General features: G+C 46.4%; 1 protein-coding gene across 1 annotated transcript in view; it reads right to left on the bottom strand.

Moving 5' to 3' along the window:
• LOC111154247 (zinc finger CCHC-type containing 2) overlaps positions 1–16611 on the bottom strand; it is a 59899-nt gene extending 43288 nt beyond the window's left edge. The window contains 3 exon segments of the mRNA XM_022513746.1: positions 63–174; positions 15641–16450; positions 16453–16611. Coding sequence (XP_022369454.1) covers positions 63–174; positions 15641–16450; positions 16453–16611 — 1081 coding nt within the window.
• Between the last annotated feature and the right edge of the window lie 5466 nt (positions 16612–22077).

A 22077-nucleotide genomic window follows, 5' to 3' on the forward strand; every position in this document is an offset into this window, starting at 1 on the left:
TGTCAAATAAATAAATAAAATCCTTAAAAAAAAAAAAAAAAAAAAAAAAAAAACAAGCATACCTTCTCGCTGGGTTCTATGAGGTGCCACAGGAAGTCCATCGTGAGGTATTGGGGCTTGTTCTAGTAAACCGGCCTCGTTACTGGGCATGTAATCACCATGAGCAGAATCATTCTAGGTGAGAAAGAGGGGCACGTGTTAGTCTACTGCACAGACTAAGAAGAGTCAACTCCACAGAAATAAACCATATTCAAGTCTTATACTTGTAACAGCAACGATTTTAACAGCAATTTTTAGAGCTCAAATAGCTGATTATATGTTACGGGTAGAAAGGCACAAACTGGCATTCTTCAGTAAGGAAAAAGAATCAGTATTTATCTTCATTTCACAGTAATATTCTGTCCATTATTTCCTGTCTCAATGTTCTTGGGACATATTGCACATTATTACTTGGGACTTCCCAGTAATGTCAATTCAAACCAAAGTGAACCAGAATCAAAGGAACACAGATAAAAGAGAATATCCTTTATGGTAACACCCCATATAACTGAGAATTTTCTTTTTTACATTAATTTCGGAATTTCTATTCACTACTTGATTTTAACAAGATGCTCTGGTAGGAAAAAGTTTTACAAAACGTCAGCATCAGGATCTGCCAAATCTTTTCGAACAAGAATGAGTGTGGCCAGTGGGTTTACCATTAGTCACGGTAAGCCACCTAACAGCGACTGGGCCCTAAATCTGAGTTTGCTCAGCCAATCACTATCCTCCGTGAGCTGGAGAAAGTTTTACTTCTGAGAGAACTGCCTGGAGTCAGGAAGGGCCTGCTTCTCTCACCACGGCTCTCCAGAACCAAAGCAGTGCATATATTGTTCCTACAACACACTGATTAAGCCAAAAAAAAAAACAGCCTTAGAGCTCTTTATCACGATGTACACCTTACACCTTCACATTCAGAATCTCAAAATACTACTCAGAACAAACCACCCCAGTTTCAACAGACAACTACAATTTGACAAACGTGCAATAATATACATTAATTTTAAAAAATTGTGTCAATTTAGAAATGAAGCAAACACAAGACCCAACACTTCCCTAGAATCCTAATTTAAAATATTTTGTTCTGCCATCTTAAAAATATTTTGTTCACACATGCTGGCCTGACCGCAGGTATGGGCTGCACGTTGACAGCTCTATTTCTGGGAAGAAAGCATCCTATTAGACACTCCTGGGAGCTAAGCTTCAGCCTTACATATAGCTTGTCTTCCCGTAGAAACCCAAGGAAATAAGCATTTGTCTACACAGAACCACTTAATAAGAAGGACAGCACAGCTCTCTTCATCAACATCCAACTTCCAAAACATTTAGCATGATGGCATTCACCAATTTTCAGTATTAATGATTTAAAAAAGGTAGACCGCAGGAATTCTTCTAGCAACAACAAACTTATCTGTTTCCTAACCTAGACCATATAATCAATGACAAAGTCATAAAACAGCACTGGCCTAACACTGCTGTAAATACTTCAAAAAAATCAGTGTAAGTAAGCACTGTACTCCTCTCAAATACTTGTGTTCACTGGAAGTTTAGTTGAGTAAGTCAACCATTTTTTTATAGAATATTTTTCTACATTGCTCATTTGTGATTCATAAATTAAAAATAACACCTTCAAATAGAAATGCAAAATCCGCCAAAACAACAACAACAACAACAACAAACAAACAAACCCAGATAGTTTTCATCAGGGAAACGCAAATCAAAATCACACTGAGATACCGCTTCGCACCCATTAAGATGCCTGTTCTCCAAAAAACACAGAACACGACGGTGACTGGTGAGGATGTGGAGGAACTGGAACCCTTGTGCACCCCCCGGAGGAAGGGAAAATAGAGCAGCCCAGGCAGAGGCAGAGCAGCAGTCCCTGAGATACTGAGTTACCACGTGGTCCCGCGACGCTGCTCCCAGGTGGAGAAGCAAGGGACGTGAACAAGTAATTTTTTCATGGCAGCATCACTCCCAACAGCCAAAAAGGTAGAAGCTCAAATGTCTACCACTGGGCGAACAGATAAACGGGATGTGGCTTGTGTACACAACTGAGTGGGATTCAGCCTACAGAAGGAATAAAACTCGAATACATATTACAATGTAGATGAGTCCTGAGGATGTGGTGCTAAGTGACATAAGCCTGGCACAAAAACACAAAGTATTATTCCACTCCCATGAAGTACCTAGAATGGTCCCCGTCACCGACAGGAAGCAGAACAGTGGTTACCGGTGCAGGGCTGGGGCACAGAGGAGAATGTGCTTCATGGATGTAGAGGGTCAGTCTGGGATAAAAGAAAAGTCCTGGAAATGGATGATGGCGATGGTTGCACAAGAATGTGAATGTACTGAATGCTACTGTACTGTACACTCAAAAAGGTGTGAAAATGGCACATTTTATACATTTTATAACAAAAAATAAAAAATTTTAAAAATAATTTTATTATGCTGCCTCCACAAATATTACACTGAAGCAACCATGAGAAAGTAGTCCGCTTCACATTCAATATCAAATTTTTAAAGTCTGAAGTTATACTTTTAACAGCCAGGAAAAGGTCTCCTATTCAATAAACTAGGGAGAAAAATGAAGTTCGAGAGTCTTTCCAAGGACCTAAGTTCATCAACCCATGAAAATACCTACTAATTAAGTTTTCTCCCACCCTACATTTCAGCATGCTTCAATGCTATAAAATTATTTAAACTAAGTTCAGAAACTATGTATAAAATTCGCAATTTTATCACTTTAGTAAAAATTTAATCTAACGCCTTTGTGAGCTTCAGAGGTCAGAATCAAGTTTAGGAGTCCCAACAGCGAATGGCTCTCTGTTCTGCTGTCTCCCCTTTCCACATGTCAAATGTGCTTCTTTTACTCTCAGTAGGGGGAAGGGTGTCATAAAAGTTGAGAAGCACTGGTTTATGGAATCTTCCAGAGAGACGTTACACTCCCTTTCTCCATTAAGTTCAGATTCCCAGGAAAACGCACTATAGAAGACATGCCAAAACTGGCATTTTACAAAGACGAGTTAGATTAAAGTGTCAGGAACAAGGGAAAAGTGGCGAATTTTTCTCTGCTTGGATCAAAAAATGAAATTTAAAAATTCTAAGCCGGTAAAATATATGCACAGGAACACACAAAAAAACATGAGAATGTGTGTGCTCTCCTCCTTTCTGTAAGTCATCTGAGTAAAGCGTTTTCTGTGCTAAGGTGAGCCTTAAGAGCCTTAAGAGCTCCTGGTTAGCGCAAATCTATGTCAGGTAACACGGCAGGATGGACAGTTCATTCATTCCAGAGATTACTCCAATTTAACTTTTATACATGTATATCCAACACAATTACAGACTTGAGATTTCACCAGTGTGAGGAAAGCCTGTAACAGTCAGTTGCCTGGACAATCCAAAAGAGACTCTTCTGGGGCGCCTGGGTGGCTCAGTAGGTTAAGCCTCTGCCTTCCGCTCAGGTCATGGTCTCAGGGTCCTGGGATCGAGCCCCGAGTTGGGCTCTCTGTTCAGCAGGGAGCCTGCTTCCCTTCCTCTCTCTCTCTACTTGCCTCTCTGCCTACTGGTGATCTCTCTCTCTGTCAAATAAATAAAATCTTAAAAACAAAGCAAAACAAAACAAAACAAAAAAAAAAACAAGAGTCTTCTAACATACCATGGAGAACAAAGGTCACAGTGGTCTCCTTTTATTTTAACAAAGGTCAAGCTGTAGATGGAGTTTATTTTAGCTCATCTAACAGTGTTCTGCATGCTTCCTCTTGTCCTTTGATGCAGACTAAATTTAAAAACACCAGGACATTCTCTATTAAAAAATAAAGAAATTCAGAATTTTGTAGCTTTTTTTTAATGGACTAAATTCTTCAGAAGTTTTTTTACACTCATCAAGTGAGACTTTGAATACTAACATTAGTATCTAACCACAACATCTTATTAAGTTTCTGTGGTAAATCAAATAGAGCTAAAAATACTTTGATGGCCCTCCCACTGAAAGGTGGATCTAACCCCCCTGCCGGTTGGTCTCAGCTGGCTTTCCCAGACATGCCTGACCCACAGACTGTGAGGGAAGGAACATTCGGGACTGCTGGGGGCAGGTCCCCAGAAGCCCTGGGGCCTGAGCACCGCCCCCCCCCCACCCCCAGCCACCACCTACATAGTGCACTTGCCCCGAGGAGGCCGCACTGGCGGGGGCGGGGGGAAGCTCTAAGTCCCAGCCACCACCTCCAGACACCCCGCAACCAAGACAAGCCTCCCTCACTCTTCATCGCCCGTCTACACCCCTGGCCCATGGAACTCTGGGAGATAATAATAAAATGGGTCTGGGTTAAGCCACCAAGTCTGGGGATAACTTGTTACACAGTTATAGGTTTGTTCGTTTGTTTTAAGATTTTATTTATTTATTTGACAGAGAGAAGACCACAAGTAGGCAGAGAGGCAGGCACAGAGAGAGGGAAAAGCAGGCTCCCCGCTGAGCAAAGAGCCTGACAAGGGGCTCGATCCCAGGACCCTGAGACCATGACCTGAGCCGTAGGCAGATGCTTAACCCACTGAGCCACCCAGGCGCCCCTACATAGGCATAGATTTTAAATTCTCTTCTTTCCATCACCAGGGTCCCAACTAAAGCAAGTTATTATTTAAGTTATTAAGTTTCATAGAAAGCCTTACTTTGAATGTGAGAAAACGATTAGTTACAAGAAACATGTCCTGAGATGTCCAATTCCATCCATTTTGGTGGAAGAAGAGGGAAGGCGCCAGGGAGAAGGGAAGAGTTCCTTGCTGCCTCTCCAAGAGGCTGCTGAGAAGGGGCAGGCATTTGCCTCATTTCTACTCAACCCACGGTAAAGCCTGGCATCGCCTTCCAGCAACTGAGAAAGGGCAAATGCTGTGCGGGAAGCGGCGGGACCGGTAAGCAGCGCAGGAGAGCCCCGCGGCCAGCACCTGCCGCGCCACAGCTCAGGGGCTGGGGGACAGCACCATGAGAGTTTCTGCTGGGATCGGGGCTCACCTCACTTGTAACTTCTTGTTTCTTCTGGCTGGAAGGTGTAGACAAATGTGGCAGAACAGACCATAAAGCAGGGGTCAATGCGCCCTAGCCACTGAATGGGGGGCAAAGGTCGTCGTACCCATGTGTCTTCTCTGCCACCGGAGCCCCCAGACCCGCCGTGGCCACTGCGACTGCAGCTCTGCAAGGTCTCCTCAACGGGACATGAAGTGGTGACCTGTGCAGAGCACGGCTGGATGGCAGCTGGGTGGGTGGAACGAGAGGTAGGAGGGAAACATAATTTCCTACGGATTCTGGAGAGCTCCAGGAATTTATTACGAATTTTAAAAACCATTCAAATTGTTGACATCACTGTCTTTTCCAGCGAACTGAACTAGGAGGATATGCAATTAGCAAAAGAATGCTGATAGGGAAGCCTACTGGGGAGCAGGAGGAGGGCAGCTTTCATCCCAGAAAAATGTCACTGGCCTTGAGGTTTTCCTTGTAAAACTCCCCTCATGTTTCTGCTTTCAACGCCAATAGCGCAGTCTCTAGTAGGCGCCTGTAGCTCACAGGTGGATGGGGGAGGACTATAAACTTAGACCACAAACTGCGAAAGTATGGAAGGCAGGGCTAGGGGGAGGGTGACAGCCTCCCAGCCTAAACCGAAGCTGGGATCCCTCCACCACCTTTAGACCCAGCATCTGTGTTTACCAACCAAGCTTCTGCTTTCCTACTACAGAAGGGAAAAGATCTCCTCTTATTCCCTCGAACTAGGAGGCTAAACCAGGAACAGCAACATCCCCTGGGCTAGGACCCCCCAAACCTTTAAATCCCACCTTACCAGATGTTTCAGGGGAGGTGAACAGAACACACCCCTGTTCACAATCCGGCAGATCCAGCGAGGAATGCGCTCTCCTCCCCAGCGCATTACACCTGCCAGCTGCCCTTGCCTTCTCTGGCCAATCCAGAGGAGATGAGGCAGGAGGCTCAAAGGGTCCTTGGAAGGAAGTGAGACCGGGGCTCAGAAGCCTGATCGCCCGCGGCACTGTGGCACCCGCGGCACCTCCAGCTCCTGCAGCAGAGCCCCAGCCTTCAGCGCCAGCAGGGAAACGTTCCCGGAACCATGCAGACACACAAGTTACTGTGTTTAAAATGGATCTTTGACAGTGACTAATGGATAGGCTGGTAAATAGGACAGTGCAGAGAAACGCTGTATTAGGACTTGCATTTAATGCCACCTGTTAGAACAGGCACCATCCCCAAACAAACCCACCCAAGACCACTCTCTTCATCAGGTAACCTCTCCTAAGCTTGATGGCCTCTCTCTCAAGCAGCTCCGAACACACACGACGCTGTTCGTGGTGGCTTCTAGGACCACCGCCGAATCACAGTCATGTGACACCCTCCCCTCACGAAAAATAACATGCTGGGGGAAAGTTGGGTTTCCTTAGATATTCCTAACAAGAAGTATAAAAATCCCCCATTCTTAGACTGCAGATGGCTCACTTCAGGGAGCAGTTTTTCACTTTCTGATCCTAAGCAGGATACTGGGTAAGCTGGGCATCTGACTCCTCCGCTCCTCAAAAGGATCACAGATTGGAGATCAACACCAGGCAACCACAAACAACTACTTAAGGAAGAGGTTGGCCTACGATGTAGGAGTTCTTCACCCTATCAAAGCACCATCCACAGGTCTGCCCAACTCATGCACGCCCCCCACACAAAAGGCTTAACTTGGCCTATAAATGGCCTGAGTTTGGAATAATAACTAATAAATACAATTACTGACCATTCACCTATTGGAGATTCAGTTCAAATCTATACTGCTCCATGCTTTTACCTAAAGCAGCAACTCCCTTTATCATTTCCAGAACAGTTGTGCCTGTACTACAGAGCTGCAAAGACTGTTATAAAGTAGCCGAGAAGCATAATTCATACAAGGCAAAAAAAACCACTTCCTGATGTACTTTGTCTTAAAGCAATTTATCATACTGGTATTTTTCAGAGCCATATCTAAAAAGCCTAAGCATAATGGGACGCCTGGGTGGCTCAGTGGGTTAAAGCCTCTGCCTTCAGCTCAGGTCATGATCCCAGGGTCCTGGGATCGAGCCCCACATCAGGCTCTCTGCTCAGCAGGGAGCCTGCTTCCTCCTCTCTCTCTGCCTACTTGTGATCTCTCTGTCAAATAAATAAATAAAATCTTTAAAAAAAAAAAAAAAAAAAATTTTGTGTGAGCTTTTGGGATATACACAAACGAAACAAAAAAAAAAAAAAAAAAGAGAGAGACATGAAGCCTAAGTCTTTTTTTTTTTTTAAAGATTTTATTTATTTAATTGACAGAGATCACAAGTAGGCAGAGAGGCAGGCAGAGAGAGAGGAGGGGAAGCAGGCTCCCTGCTGAGCAGAGAGCCCGATGTGGGGCTCGATCCCAGGACCCTGGGATCATGACCTGAGCCGAAGGCAGAGGCTTTAACCCACTGAGCCACCCAGGCGCCCCATGAAGCCTAAGTCTTTGAGGAACTTAAAATTTAGGAGGAAGGTCAATTTTATAAGTTAAGAATATTTCAAAGTAAAGTTTAAAAAAAAAAAACAGGAAAAAAGTCATAGAAGTACCAAAATTACAGCACAGAATACCCACACTGCTGGCATTCAGAGGCAGCAAAGAATCTTATGAGAAGAGAGCCACAGGGACAATTCCAGCAAACATCACGCGGGAGCTCTGAATGGAAGATGGGATGTGTGAAGAAAGTGGGAGACAGGGCTTTTAAGACCAAAGACTTACTAGAGGCCAGGTTCCCTCAGTCAATGCAAAGTACGTGATGCGATTAAACACTGCTTTAGGAAGACATATCTGGCAGTGGTATCCAACAGGGAAGAGGTGGAAAGGCTGAAAACAGCAGAATTGGTGCTAAATAAAGTCCCAGAAGAAAATGGCACAGCAAGGATGAGGAGAGGAGAGGATTAAGGTTATCAAACCAATCAGACTGATTAGGAGTTTAATGGTACCACTGAGAGAACTGATTAGCCTGGAAGAGTTTGGGTTTTTTTTCCTAAATCAATGATTCATGCTTTTCATACACATCACACATAAAGTGACAGTGGACGTGGCAGAAAGACACATGGCCAGCGCACCCAGACAGATTTTCAATTTCACTGCAACCTGCTGGCAACCCACTCCTTTCCTGTCAAGGCCCTCTGTGACCCAACCCCTACCAGCTCTTCCAACTCTGGCATTTCTGTTCATCCACTGCAACCCGACTGTGCTAGTCCCTCTTTGGACAATGGACAGATCCATGGATATGTACATCTTACTCTTGTTTACCCGGCATTTTCATACATGCGATCGGGGTCATCCTCCCAGCAGTTACATGGAAGGAACGCTGATGCTATCCGATTTCTGCCTGAGCAGTCGGGAACTTGTAAAGACTAAACAACTTGCCAAAGCGACCTGTTTAAAACCTGTACGTGACCTCAAGTAAGTTAATTCTTGAATAAGCATGAGACATTCTGAATGAGCCAAGACACTGAGGAAGGAATTAAAGGCCAAAGGTTCCCTGGGGCATAGGAAGGACAGGAGGGAAATGTCCTACCAAGGGCCCAGGAGCCTCGCCACGTGTAACAGCAACACGCGACAAGGCACTTCCCTTCTAGAGTGACTGTTTACACAGGCTGCGAGAAGCAGGCTCTGCCACAAGGCCTTCTCTGTGAGGAAGAGGAGCGCTGCTCCACAGTCCTCCGTGATGGAAAAGTCAATAAAGGTGAAGCTCAGTTGGCTTCAAGGCTAGTGCATGTCACTTCTGCCTCTGTCTTTAATAAAAAAAAAAAAAAAAAATTTTTTAAATAAAAAGTTTAGCTTAATATTTCTCAAGAAAAGATAAAAATAATAAGCTTAAAAATAGTGAATTTAGTAGCTTCTATTTTAAAAAGCATAAAATGTTCCTTTATTGTGCATGGATTGCAGGCCGTGCTCTGAAGTAACTAAAAATTATGTAATCTAACAAAAATGCAAAACAGCTTTAAATTATAGGATAGTTTCCTGACTAAATGTGAAAACTGGATAAAGATTTAAAGTAGATTGTGGTTGCATGGGAGTTAATGATCATCCAAAATCAGAATATGTATGTATGTTCCCCATTTCTATCCCTGAACCTGCTATGGAGAAAATATGTATTTTAATAATTTGTGACCCAGAGAAATGCTTCCTTTGGTTTTCTTTTATCTGTGGCATACCAGATCTTTACAATGTAAATATTAAAAATAAATGCCCTAGGGGTGTCTGGCTGGCTAAGGGTCCAATAACTGATTTGGGTTCAGGTCATAATCTCAACTCGGGTCATGATCTCAGGGTCATGGGATTGAGCCTGGACTTGGGTTCCGAGCTCAGCATAGAATATGCGTGAGATTCCCTCTCTCTCCCTCTGCTTCCCCGCATGCTCTCTCAAATAGATAAATTTTAAAAAATTAAAAAGAACTGCCCCAAATAAATGCCTCAAACACTGCCTTTACAATTCCCCATCCTTCCTGAATGCCAATCAATTTAGAGGTATGGTAATGGAGAACAATAAGGAGAATACTATGTAAGTGGGAAGAAAAAAACGAAAGCCCATTCCTGAATACAACTGATAAACACAATGTGGATGGCTACATCTCAGTGGAAAAGGAAAGTGCACTGAGCATCATTCTCAACAGAAGATTTGTACTCAAGACAGTATGTGAATTATTTTGCATGTTATCTCATTAATTCAATTACTACAACCTCAAAAGAAAGTCATTAATGCCATTTCGCAGATAAGATTGAGGCTCAGGAACTTAAATAGCCTGGCTAATGTCACAGAGTGAATGGCAGAGCAGGAATGTAAGCCAAGTCTACTGCTAAACAGGCAGTCACTCTTTAAGGCCTCTGGTCACCTCTGCAGCATACTTCCTTTCCTGTCCTCTTCCCCACACAAAAAAAAAATCATAAAAGGTAGTACAAACAAAAGGTGTGTGTGTATAAATATGTATCACACTAGTCAACGTGCGGGAAAGTAGTTTCTTCCTCTCCCTCTCTACCACCCTCTCCTCCTATTGTGGGTCTAAGACTTTCCTTGAGTTCTTGCCTGAGAAAAATCTCTATACAGAAAAACAGAAGTAACTGGAGGATACCAGTAGCTCCCATTTACTACTAAAATAATCACTAATTCTCAAATTCTAAAAGCCTCTTCCAGGAAAATGGCCTTTATTAACTGAACTGTTCTTAATATTTTACTGCAGCCAAACCCATCTAAAATTTCCCACAAAAGATACGGCTGGAGGGCGCCTGGGTGGCTCCGTGGGTTAAAACCTCTGCCTTCAGCTCAGGTCATGATCCCAGGGTGGTGGGATGGAGTCCCGCATTGGGCTCTCTGCTCAGCAGGGAGCCTGCTCGCTCGCTCTCTCTCTCTCTCGCTCTCTCTCTCTCTCTCTCTCAGCCTGCTTCTCTGCCTACTTGTGACCTCTGTCAAATAAATTAAAGTCTTAAAAAAAAAAAAAAAAGATACGGCTGGTTCTGTCCCCCACTGGTAATTTCTGAGATGCTATTCCCATTCCTCTTACCACCACCTTCCAAACAAGACTAAACTTTTACTTATAATTGCTAACATTTAGCGAAGATCATGTGCCAGACATTATTCTACAAGTACTCATTCATTTGATCCTAACAATCTCACATGAGCACTGTTATTATCCCCACCGTAGGAGGGAGGAAAGCCTTCTCCACGCCTACGGCTCCAGTGTTGCTATTCAGTTTAAAATCTCCCAGTGGTGGCCAACAATTAAATAAAGGTATTTCTCGTCTGGGAGTTTAGAGTCATTCTTCTTAAAAATCACTTTTAGAAAACATCTTTTTAGTGCCTGATGGCAGGAATCCTGACCACTGACATTTCCCCTCTCATTTTCAGTCATGCTCGCACTAGGATTAGTGTTGCCACATACACATTCAAGTTCTCTTACAGTAGGAGCATATATGTTAACACTCTTTTCTTCCAGGCCTCAACACTACCAGTGCATTTTCTGTCCTATCACAATGACTTGCGATACTCTGTCAAGTACCGTATTAATTAACCTATGCTATAAGAAAGTAAGAATTTTTTTAGTTTTCTTCATTGATTTTTTTTTTTTTTAAAGATTTTATTTATTTATTTGACAGACAGAGATCACAAGTAGGCAGAGAGGCAGGCAGAGAGAGAGAGGAAGGGAAGCAGGCTCCCTGCTGAGCAGAGAGCCTGATGCGGGGCTCGATCCCAGGATCCTGGGATCATGACCTGAGCCGAAGGCAGCGGCTTTAACCCACTGAGCCACCCAGGCGCCCCTTCATTGATTTTTGTAAGACACACGGCCACTTAATTTTTTTTTTTAAACATTAAGTCTTAAAATTTTTTTTTTAAGATTTTATTTATTTGACAGAGAGAGAGAGATCACAAGTAGGTGGAGAGGCAGGCAGAGAGAGAGAGAGAGAGAGAGAGAGGAGGAAGCAGGCTCCCCACTGAGCAGAGAGCCTGATACGGGGCTCGATCCCAGGACCCTGGGATCACGACCTGAGCTGAAGGCAGAGGCTTTAACCCACTGAGCCACCCAGGTGCCCCCACTTAATTTTTTTTTATTCAGGTATGTTTCTTGTGAATTCAAACAACGCTAAATACTATCTACCACACTAAATACTATCTGAAGTTTTCAGTTTCTGTTTTATTCAAGATATTTCCCAAGCAACTATGTTTTGAGGATACTGAAAACACAATCTCCAGAGAAACACCACCACACAAACAATATTAACTACTAACCGCTACTATGATAGTCTATGCATTTTATGCTTTTTTTCCAGCCTTTGTGTTGCTAATTGAGGGTTAAGTCCCCAAAATTAGAATATCCATTTTCAGGAGCAGTTAGGAGAGTCTTTAAGCGTGCAAAGATAGGAAGCTTGGCTCTTCTCTTTTCAATGAAACACCAACAAAACTACATCTTTTAAAATACTTATGCATGGGGCTCCTGGGTGGCTCAGTGGGTTAAAGCCTCTGCCTTCGGCTCAGGTCATGATCCCAGGGCCCTGGATGGAGCCCGGCACCCGGCTCTCTGCTCAGCAGGGAGCCTGCTTCCTCCTTTCTCTCTGCCTGCTTCTCTGCCTACTTGTGATCTCTATCTGTCAAATAAATAAATAAAATCTTAAAAAAAATAATAAAATACTTATGCAGTTTTTTGTCACTATTGCTAACAGGCCATTTACAGTTTGGGTTCCTAATAAGGGATCCCTTTTTAAAACCATTTTTTTTTCAGCTAGGCTATGTAGGCAATCTGTAACGTTATCAACACAGCAAACTACATCAATCACACACATGCATACTGCATGCTGAATTTTATCTAAGTGACTGGCAGTCCACAGGAGTTGAAGAAGATGAACTTTATGCACAAGTCTCCTAAAAGCAATATTTAAGTTGTAATCCAATGTAACATTTACTCTAAATCACATAACATTTTCCAAATCACATTTTTTAAAAAGCTCGAGATATATTACTTTTCAATGTAAAAATCTACTTGAATCTTCCTTCAGTTTTCGAAAATGACCCAATTTGTATATTCTAGCGGTAAGCTTGTGGACTTGTCCCCTCAACTATCAGTTATTATGGTAAACATGGTAGGTCACTAAACAGCTGCTGGGACTGGTCAACTTGAAAGCATATAATTAACATAAAATTCGTGTTAAAACACAAGTTGCTTTTTTTTTTTTTTTTTTAGATTTACTTATTTATTTGTCAGAGAGAGAGACAGCAAAACGTTATTAGTTTCTTACAGAAAACTTCAAAAGAGAAGCTGCTGAGCCAGAAACACTAATGGGGGCTTTTATTCTAATGGAAAAATAAATCAGTTCCACTTTATGCGTCTAGTATGGATGAAAGTAGCGAGAAATAGAATGATTCCCAGCCGAAAGTTACACACACGTGTCCAGAAGGTTACTTCCGGGGCAATAAAAGTCTGCCCCACGAGCTCCCCGCTGCCATTCTCAGAGCACACCATCCACGTGGTTCTCAGCTCTGCCCCGCGCGGGGGCCTATAGCCCGCAGAGGCCGAAGGGAGCCCCGGGGAGATGCGGCCCCGCCCCAGCCCGCCCTCCCAGGGGCGGAACCGGCGCGCCAGTCACGTGGACGGCCGCAGCCGCCATCTTGCAGGGAAGGGGAGGGGAGGAGCCCCGAGGGACGGGTCCCCAAACGCGTCGGCCTGTCCGCGGCGGCGCGTGACCGGGGGAAGGCGGGGGCCCTCCGACACGCCACCGCGCGTCCCCGCGAGGGACGTGCCAGACTCGGGCACCTCCCTGCAGACTCGGAGGTGGGCCCTGCCCCACCGGGAGCGTCCCAGCGGCGCAAGGCCGAGCATCAGCGGTCTGGGCTGCGGCGAATCGAGATGCAAATCCATCCACCCCCATCAGCTGCCTTTGGAGTGACAGCTTGGGAGCAACAAGATCGGCGGAAATGTCTTCAAGGCCAGAACTAGCCACAGCTGAGGACCTCGGAGTCCAGGCTAACAAGCAGAAAGTGCGGGGTCAGAACAATTTAATGAGACGTCAATGATTTGTTAGGGTAACCCTAAGCTACCCGAGGAAAAAGTTCATCACGCCACCAGTGTCTAAAAATAGCCTTCAGCGTCACCTGTAGTACGTGTAGCCAGTATGATTTATTCTCCTACTTCAACGGATGGCCTCAGCACAGGGCACTGCCTGAGAAGTAACGATGGCAGGATGCCCAACCTCACTTTGCCCACTCCTCCCAGCACTCACCGGTAGCCAGAAAAGGCCACACACTGCAGTCCAGATGAAAATCTCATTACTCTAGTGTACACGCATATCTCCCTTTCTCTAGTCGCCTTCCAACCCTCTCATTACAAGCAAAATTTAATGGAGGGGAAAAAAAAAGACTCCTAGCAGTTAAAATCAGAAATCGGTTATCCTTGTTGGAATGATATGAATGGAATAAAACTGTTCCACTGTGACATTTTCATATACCTACAATCTAAGATCACCTTAACACTATATAATTAAAAAAAAAAAAGATACAAGTACTCCTCCTGATTTCAGGCTTTCTTCTCCAAATATAAGTGGCTTATAGGACTTTTCTGCAATTATTTCAGTGACTAGGCTAAGAGTGGAAAAGGGCTTTTGTCAACAGTATACACAACTGCATATTAGTAGTAAATAGACACTAGAAGACAAAATTTGAAGCTCACCAAAATACTGGATACTAGCATTACTACACTAGAGTCTGATACAATATACCCTAAAATGTGAGTCACTTCACAGAAGCCTCGTTTTTAAAAGGAGGATCTCAGCCTAGATTATCCCTAAATCCCTTCCAGCCCCCAAATTCCTTGATTCAATGGTATTGAGTCCACACAGCCGTTAGAGAAATACAATGCCCAGTTTTAGTTCCAGAGTATTGAATGACAGCAATACATAAGTTGAATTAACTTTCAAGAAAGGAAGCAGAAAAAAATCCCCCTTCCCAATACATCACTCCTGGAGATCACCTAAGTTGAAAAGTTTGACAACCAAATTACTACCTTTTAAATGACTGTAAACCACGAAAATAAACCTATTGTACCTAATTTTTTATTCTAACTGAAACCTGCTCTCCTCTCCTCCATTAAATTATTACGATCAAGGACTTTATATTGGGCCTAGATTACTATTAAACTGCTTTCACGGCTCTATAAAATTTCACCTTAATGTTTGAGACAAGTGACTCATCTGAATTCTTGTCTACACTATCGTGTTTAACAACTTTTAGAAAATAACATGCATGCCTACATTAAAGGCTCAGCAAATACCCCCGATTTAAATCTGTAGGCAAGACTCAAGTCCGACAGAAAATAAGTTATGCCAGAGGTAAAAGGTGTAAGCAGCCCGCTCTAGGAGAGGTTTCTTGACCCAGACAACCTGCGCTACGGCTCCTCTAGTTTTTGAGTCAATTCGCAGCTCTCCACATCAAGCTTTTTCTGGGAACACCAAGTTAGCAACAAGAGCCAAAAGCCCTACGACCCCTTTTAATAAAACTCAGGCATTCACTGAGCAAAAAGAGCCCCTTTGTGCTGAAGACAAGGGCAGCACGCCGAGAGCGCACCTTTGGAAACACCTCAGCGAGGGGACAAGGCAGAGCTTTGAAACTGCAACCAGAGCGCCAGATGGCGAGAAAGAGAAGGCGCTGCCCGGGGCTAGACTGAGGCTAACACAGTCACCTCCAGCGCTTCGCCTTTCCAACCACCTGGGGCGGGAGATGCTCTAAGCCAAAAACGTCCTAAGATCCTTCCTCCAAGACGGGGGCCAGGCTGAGAGCTCCATGTTTTCCGTAGCAACTCCGGCACGGAAGAGACTTCTAGAGCATTCTGTTATGGCGGGTGCCTGAGTGTGCATGGGGGGGGGGGGGGGGGGGAGGGTGGGAGAGTGGAACTGAACCGCCCAGCAGAACGAAAATTAGTATTACGGGGCCGGGAGCCGTAGGGTTGGGATTCCGAGCCACCTGGGCTGGGCCAGGCTCGGCCAGGCGGCGTCCGAAAGCCAGGCCGGGGAGGCCGCCGGGGCGGTGACCGCAGCGCGGGTGCCGGCAGGCTCGCGCGCCTTACCTGGGCCCGGGGGCTGGCAAAGTTGCACGGCTCCACCTCCACCTCTGCGTCCTCGGGGCCCCCGCGGAGCGCAGTGCGGAGCCTCTCCAGGTGCTCCCTCAGGGTGACCCGCTGGTGGAAGGAGAACGCCGGGTGCAGCGAAGCCATGGTGAAGAGCAGCAGCAGTTCCTCCTGGGCCCTGAAGCCCAACCCGCCGCCCGGCCGGGGCTCGGCGCCGCTGCCTTCCGGGCCGGAACCGTCCTTCTCCGCGTCCTCCTCGCCTTCGCCGTCCTCTCCGCGCTCGCCGGGCTCGTCCTCCACGCCTCCCCGCGAACCCTCACCCCGAACCGCGCGCAGGCTCTTGAGCACCGAGTCCACCTGGGGCAGGAGGCGGTGCAGGCGGCCGGCGGCCTCACGGTTCTCCGAGCCCAGCAGCGCCAGGTAGACGATGAGGCGCGAGCGCACGGCCGGCTCTCGAAAATCGGCCAGCGGCCCCGGGTCCGAGAGGCCGTTGGCCTTGGCCTCAGAGTCGCGCAGGTAGTGGTAGTCCTTGCGTGCCAGGTCCTCCAGGCACGAGCCGAGGAAGCGCAGCTCCAGCGGGTTGCACAGGTCCAGCAGCCCGCACATGAACTCCAGGCGCTGCGCCGAGCCCAGCACCAGCCCAAACCACTCGTACACTCGTTCCTGCTCGCGCAGCGCCGCCGCGGGCCCGCCGCCTCCGCCGCCGCCCGGCATGCCCACCCCCGCCGCTGCTCCGCCAGCAACAGGCTGCCCTAGCCCCCGGGGCGGCGGCGGAGGCGGCGGCGGTGGCGGCGGCGGCGGCGGCGGGGGGCCCCGCGGCGGGCCCGCGGCGGCGGCGGCGGGGGACGGCAGTCTCGGCGGCGACGCGGCGGCGCCTTTGCGCCCGGCCGTGCGTCTGCCTCAGGCTCCTCCGCCTCGGGCGGCGGCTCCACGGGGTGCGTCGGCTTCAGCGGCAGCTTCATCCTCAGCATCCTCGGCTAAGGCGGCGCGGACATGCGAGCGGGGGCGGGCAGGCGGGCGGGGCCGGGCGGGGGGGCGGGGGCCGAGGCGGCGGCGCGGCCGTCAGGAGCGGGGCCCCTCCATGCCGCCGGGGGAGGGCCAGGGCCGGGGCCGGGGGCGGGTCTCGGCCGCCGAGGGGGGCGGTGGCCGGCCGGCGGGGTCGCCGGCGTCGTCTTCCCGGGCCGGAGGCGGGGCGTGCCCGCGGCGGCTCCTCCCCCTGGGCTCCGCGCCGGCTCTGGAAGCCCGAGTGCGGGTGGGAGCAAGCAAGCGAGTGTGTTCTCCTTCCTCCTCCCTCTCTCCCGTCGTCCGCCCTGGGCTGGGGCAGGGGCGCCTGAGCGGTTCCCTCGCGAGCCGGTGTGGACCCAGCGGCTGGGAGAGGAGGAGGAGCACCCGAGCCGGGCGGAGATGCTTGCGGGCTCCGCGCAGGTACCTCAGCCAATCAGTGGCCAGAGTCGACGGTTGCGTAGTTCTCCCCGCCCCCCCACGGGCCGCCTCTCAGAGAAGCCACGCCCAACTGCTACCCGACCGGCTCTCCCTCTCTCTCAGCGGCTTCCGCGCGGTCCCAAGAGCAGGTCTTTGCCAGTTTAGGGTCGGACGCGGGTGGGACGGAGGGGCGGTGGCCAGGTGCGCCCGAGCGCGACGAGGGGCATGCGAGGCCCACGTGAGAGGACTGAGGGGGATTGTTTCACGTTTTCCCAGGGCCCTAGGCCGACTTTGGACTCCTGACTCCCCTGCTCTGTCTCCTCGCGGGGGCCGCCGCCCCACCTCGGCCAGCGCCGCCCGGTTTCCTCCGAGGCCGCATCGAGCGTGTCCCGGCAGCGGAGGTTCCTCTGAAGCGAGCGCGCCAAGCCCAAGACGAGCTCGCTCAGCCCTCCACAGTCCGGCCGACTTTCGGGGAGTCGGCAGAGGCAGAATTCCCCGCACAACTTCACAAGGATCGGTGGCGTTGGCTGAGTTGCGAATTGGGGAGCTGGCTCGGGAGGCAGGGCTGTGGCTGTGGTTGGGGAGCCCGGACGCCTCGAGCCCGAGAAAGCGCCCACGCCGGGTGCTGGCTGCACAGAGCGGAGGTGGGGACGCGCGGCCCCGGGGGCGCAGAGGCGACCCGACCCGAGGGACTTCCGCGGCCTCTGGGCCGAGGGGGGACGCGCTGATGTGGACGCCCCTGGCCTAACGGTTGCCTCTGGTCTGTAACGCTCTCGGGAAATTTTTTGCAAGACAGTTTAGCGAAAGTTCCTCTCCGCCCCCACCCCTCAGCCTCCATCTTTTGGGGATCGTTTTATTTGCTAAATAACGTTATCGGTGCCTAACACTAACATTTTGGATCCTTGTGCCAGTGTAAATTCCCGGTGATTTCGAGGAACTGAATAAGCTACCACCTTGACAGGCTTTCAACATTTTTTTTTTTTTTTTTTTTTTAGTTTTGTTACATATTTAAGGTTTGAGGACCTTTAAAATGTTTCTCTCACATTGTAGGTTGTTTTTTTTTTTAACGTAGCCCCAATTTTTAATACCCATCTGGATTTTCTGAGCGTTAATTTTTAAAAGGTGGGTTTGATTTTAAATCCTTAATGTGTTTGTTTTTGTTTTTTTTAAGATTTTATTTATGTATTTGACAGACAGAGATCATAAGTAGGCAGAGAGGCAGGCAGAGAGAGAGGAGGGGAGGGGAGCAGACTTCTCGTTGAGCAGAGAGCCCATGCGGGGCTCCATGCGGGGCTCGATTCCAGGACCCTGAGATCAGGGCCTGAGCCGAAGGCAGAGGCTTAACCCACTGAGCCACCCAGGTGCCCCATTAAATCCTTAATGTTTTAAGTCCTATTCCAGCCCAGCTATATAGCAGGAGTATGTAAAAAATAAGAATGACATTGTAACTCTGAAATGTTGGGACATCTATGGGAGAGCATGCCCTTTATCTCACAACTTTATACCCTAAAAAAAAAAAAAAAAGTTGTGAGAGCCCTTTATCTCACAACTGTATACCCTAAGAAGCTAATTTATAGTTGAGTAAAAGGCTGCACTGAAGCCCAAGTCAGTTTCAGCAATAAAACAGGGAAAGGGAATTATTTTCAACACATCTGAGATTGGCAAAGTATATGAAAGCCATTCTTCCATGAAATTTACCATTTCTTTGCATTCTTTGGCTGTAATGTAGAAATCGCTACAATCAGGAGAAACCTTCGTAAAGACTTTTATTAACAGTCCTTGCTCCCTTTTGCTGTCCTCTTCAACTTCCCTGGAATCTTTTACCCTATCTCATCTACCTCCCACATTTCTAAAGCATGGGCTGAAATACTTTAGGCAACCAATAATTCTATTAGCCCAGCTAGATCCTCACAGGCTCCTACTGAGTCACCTGTCTAGATCCAGGTGTCTCATGTAGTAAGATAATATACGTTGGGAGGTGATTTTTATATGTGACCCAGGCACAAGTTCTTTACAGTTTCCTTGGCAACAAGAAGCCATTTGGTAGGAGCTCTCAGCGATACCTGACCCATGAATTTTATATTAGAATTCAGATTTGTAAAATAAGATGATGACATTTGTCCTTCTACCTATGGCCAATATTAGAAAATGCAGTGATCAGAGCTTTTGCATATATACGACATATATACAGTGATTTAATGATTCTGCTTGCCTTCCGTCAGCTGGACAATTTGCTATTTATACCCCAGTGCATGGTTTCAGACCTCTCTCCATACTGCAACTCACTAGACCAACTCAACTTTTTTTCCACCCTTTAAAAATGAGAGAGAGGATACATTCGTTGGGCAAGAGGGATGTACTACTACAGTGCCTTTCTGGGAGTGGCCCAGATGGAAGTCCCAGGATACATTCCTTCTACATTTTTTAGCTGGCATTCTTCTGTAAAGAAGAGCTTTCCCTGCACTCTTCTCCACACTTTCTCTTTGAACATTCTTATAGACTTGGATTCTTTTTTTAGTCACTCGGTACCATGCTATTCTTTTTGATACTCAAATTCGGCTACGTGTAGGTATGTTTAGTTGGGAAAAACTACCCAGATGATTGTAATAAGACACCCTAGGAAGGTATTCCTCCCACCAAGCCTACCTGTTGAGAAGAGGGCTTCTCAATCTGCTCTAGATTCTCTGGTATTTTACATATTCCCTGGTAATTATTCAGATGGGCCAGATACTGGTACTGTGGTAATGGTGGGTACATTTTTATCTAAGTTGTTCACAGAAGGATATATACCATCAAGGACGTCTTTAAGGACACAGAGTGCTATTGTCTCTTGTCTCCAGATGATATTGAAGGCATATTCAATATACTATTTAATGCATATTCACTGTGTCTTACTTGCCTCTTTAACTATGAAGCATATTATTGACATTACTGTCCAAATATTTATATGTAAGCAGAAGACTGGTTTCAAGATTCTACTTTGGATTAAGACACTAGCCAGTGATTGAGGATTAAGGAGACTTTGCAACCCTTCCTTTTGTAATCAGGTTACTGTGAGGAATTTCAGTAAAAGCACAGTTAATGGATGGTTCAGAGCAGATTAATCATGATATCAAGTCTATAAGAAGGATGCCCAGATACAGCTACTTCTAGCTCAGATAAAGCAACTTATTTGATCCATACCAAGAATTTGTTCTTTCAGTCTTTGTGAGTGTTGACTTATTTGCTCCCTCTCCCATTACACCTCTCTGTTTCCTCCATTAGAAGATAAGTCTTAATGTGTTTTGTACTTAGTTTTACGTCTTGGTATTTAGAATACAGTAGATGTTAATAAATGTTTGCTGAATAAACAAATGAATGAATAATGCTCTAGGAACCAAAAGTAACCGCCAACTACTCCTGGGGTCACCTGAAAGGGAAAAGAAAACACCTGTGTCCCAATATTGCCAGACCAGTCCCTGAGATTCATTCTGAATGAATTGGCTTAGGTTACACGCCCATTACTGATTATTCACTGGAGCCACAGAAGTGGAGTCAGTTTCCTCGGAACTACGTGGGCCCCCCTCAAAAAATCCAGGGCTGTTGGAAGAAAGCGAGGGAAACATGGATGACTGGAGAAACAACAAATGTGTGTCCAGTGCCATTGTTCTTACAGTCTATACTTTTGATCACAAGTCGTCATGGATTTAAGGTACCTCAAAAATACATTTTTGTTTAGTTAGATCATGCATTTAAGAGCTATTAAATATTGTTGTTAAAGATTATAGTTAAAAAGCTGATCTTAAATTCCTGCAAACAACACATAAATTATTCATTGATATATAACTTAAGGAAAAATTAAGTATATATTTAAAATTAGATAAGTTTTGATAAGACTTACAAAAGCATCTTATAAGACATATTTGATATAGAAATGATCAGTATTGATGCTATGACAGCATCGGCAAGCTGGGAATCCATGCCCAACACTAATGTGTGGCACCTTTCCTGGGAGACTAGTGTTTGGTTGAATTCAGAGTCTCCCTGGAACTGTGGTTTCATTTGTCAGAGAGATTCTTAGGGACTTAGATGGACCAGATGGCCCAAGTTCTCTCACTTGTACATTGAAATGTGGAGAAGCCCTGGAATCCACAAATCTTTGAAGCCTGTCCAGAAATAAACCTGATTCTAAAGTGGGTTGATTTGGAAAATCCTCAGACTACTGGCTTGTGTTAGAAATTCAGGAACTAGGGGCATCTTGGTGGCAAGGTCAGTTGAGCATCTGACTTGGTTTCAGATCAGGTCCTGATCTCAGGGTTGTGAGATCAAGCCCTGAGCTGGGCTCCATTCGGAGTCTGCTTGGGATTCTCTCTCCCTCTACTTCTGCCCCTCCCCATCTCTCTCTCTCAAATAAATAAATCTTAAAAAAAAAAAATTTTTCAGGAGCTTGATGACATTAGATACTTGCCTGGTTCTGTGGGATGTCTACAAATAGACCTTGTGCCCAACTGTTCAGAAAGGTAAAGGCTGTCTCCCCAGAAAAGACAACACTGCTTCCTAGGGACTGATGGGAAGGTAGAGTTGAAGTGTCCGAAGTTTGGCTTGCTAGATAGAAAATCACTATTCTAGTAGTGGTCTCTGGAATGGAATTTGCTGAATTCATATACTGCTTTAAATATGGTTACATCAAATTACTGGTGAGCTGTTAGTTGTCAATCCAGGTCAAACCCACTATCTCTTATCTTTTTGCTCATAAAAGAAGCCTAATTTTTTTTCCAAGCATCCAGCCTTCTCCCAAAGATCCCATATCCTTTGAGGGACACCTTTGCCAGCTCCATAGATAGATCTTGAGCAGTAACCCAATCAGGAGAGCCCAGATTTCTTGCCAGTTGGTCCAGAAATCTGGAGCTATTGGGATACGTCAAAAGCTACACCACCTTAACTACGTGGTCACAATAAGCATTACTGATAATGGGATAATCTAATACCATATTCTTCCTCCTGTTGTGGATGCCATCGGAAGAACATACTACTTG

The sequence above is a fragment of the Enhydra lutris genome, unplaced genomic scaffold (genome assembly GCF_002288905.1).
Source record: "Enhydra lutris kenyoni isolate GAN:26980312 unplaced genomic scaffold, ASM228890v2 scaffoldscaffold36, whole genome shotgun sequence".
Classification (NCBI taxonomy): domain Eukaryota; kingdom Metazoa; phylum Chordata; class Mammalia; order Carnivora; family Mustelidae; genus Enhydra; species Enhydra lutris.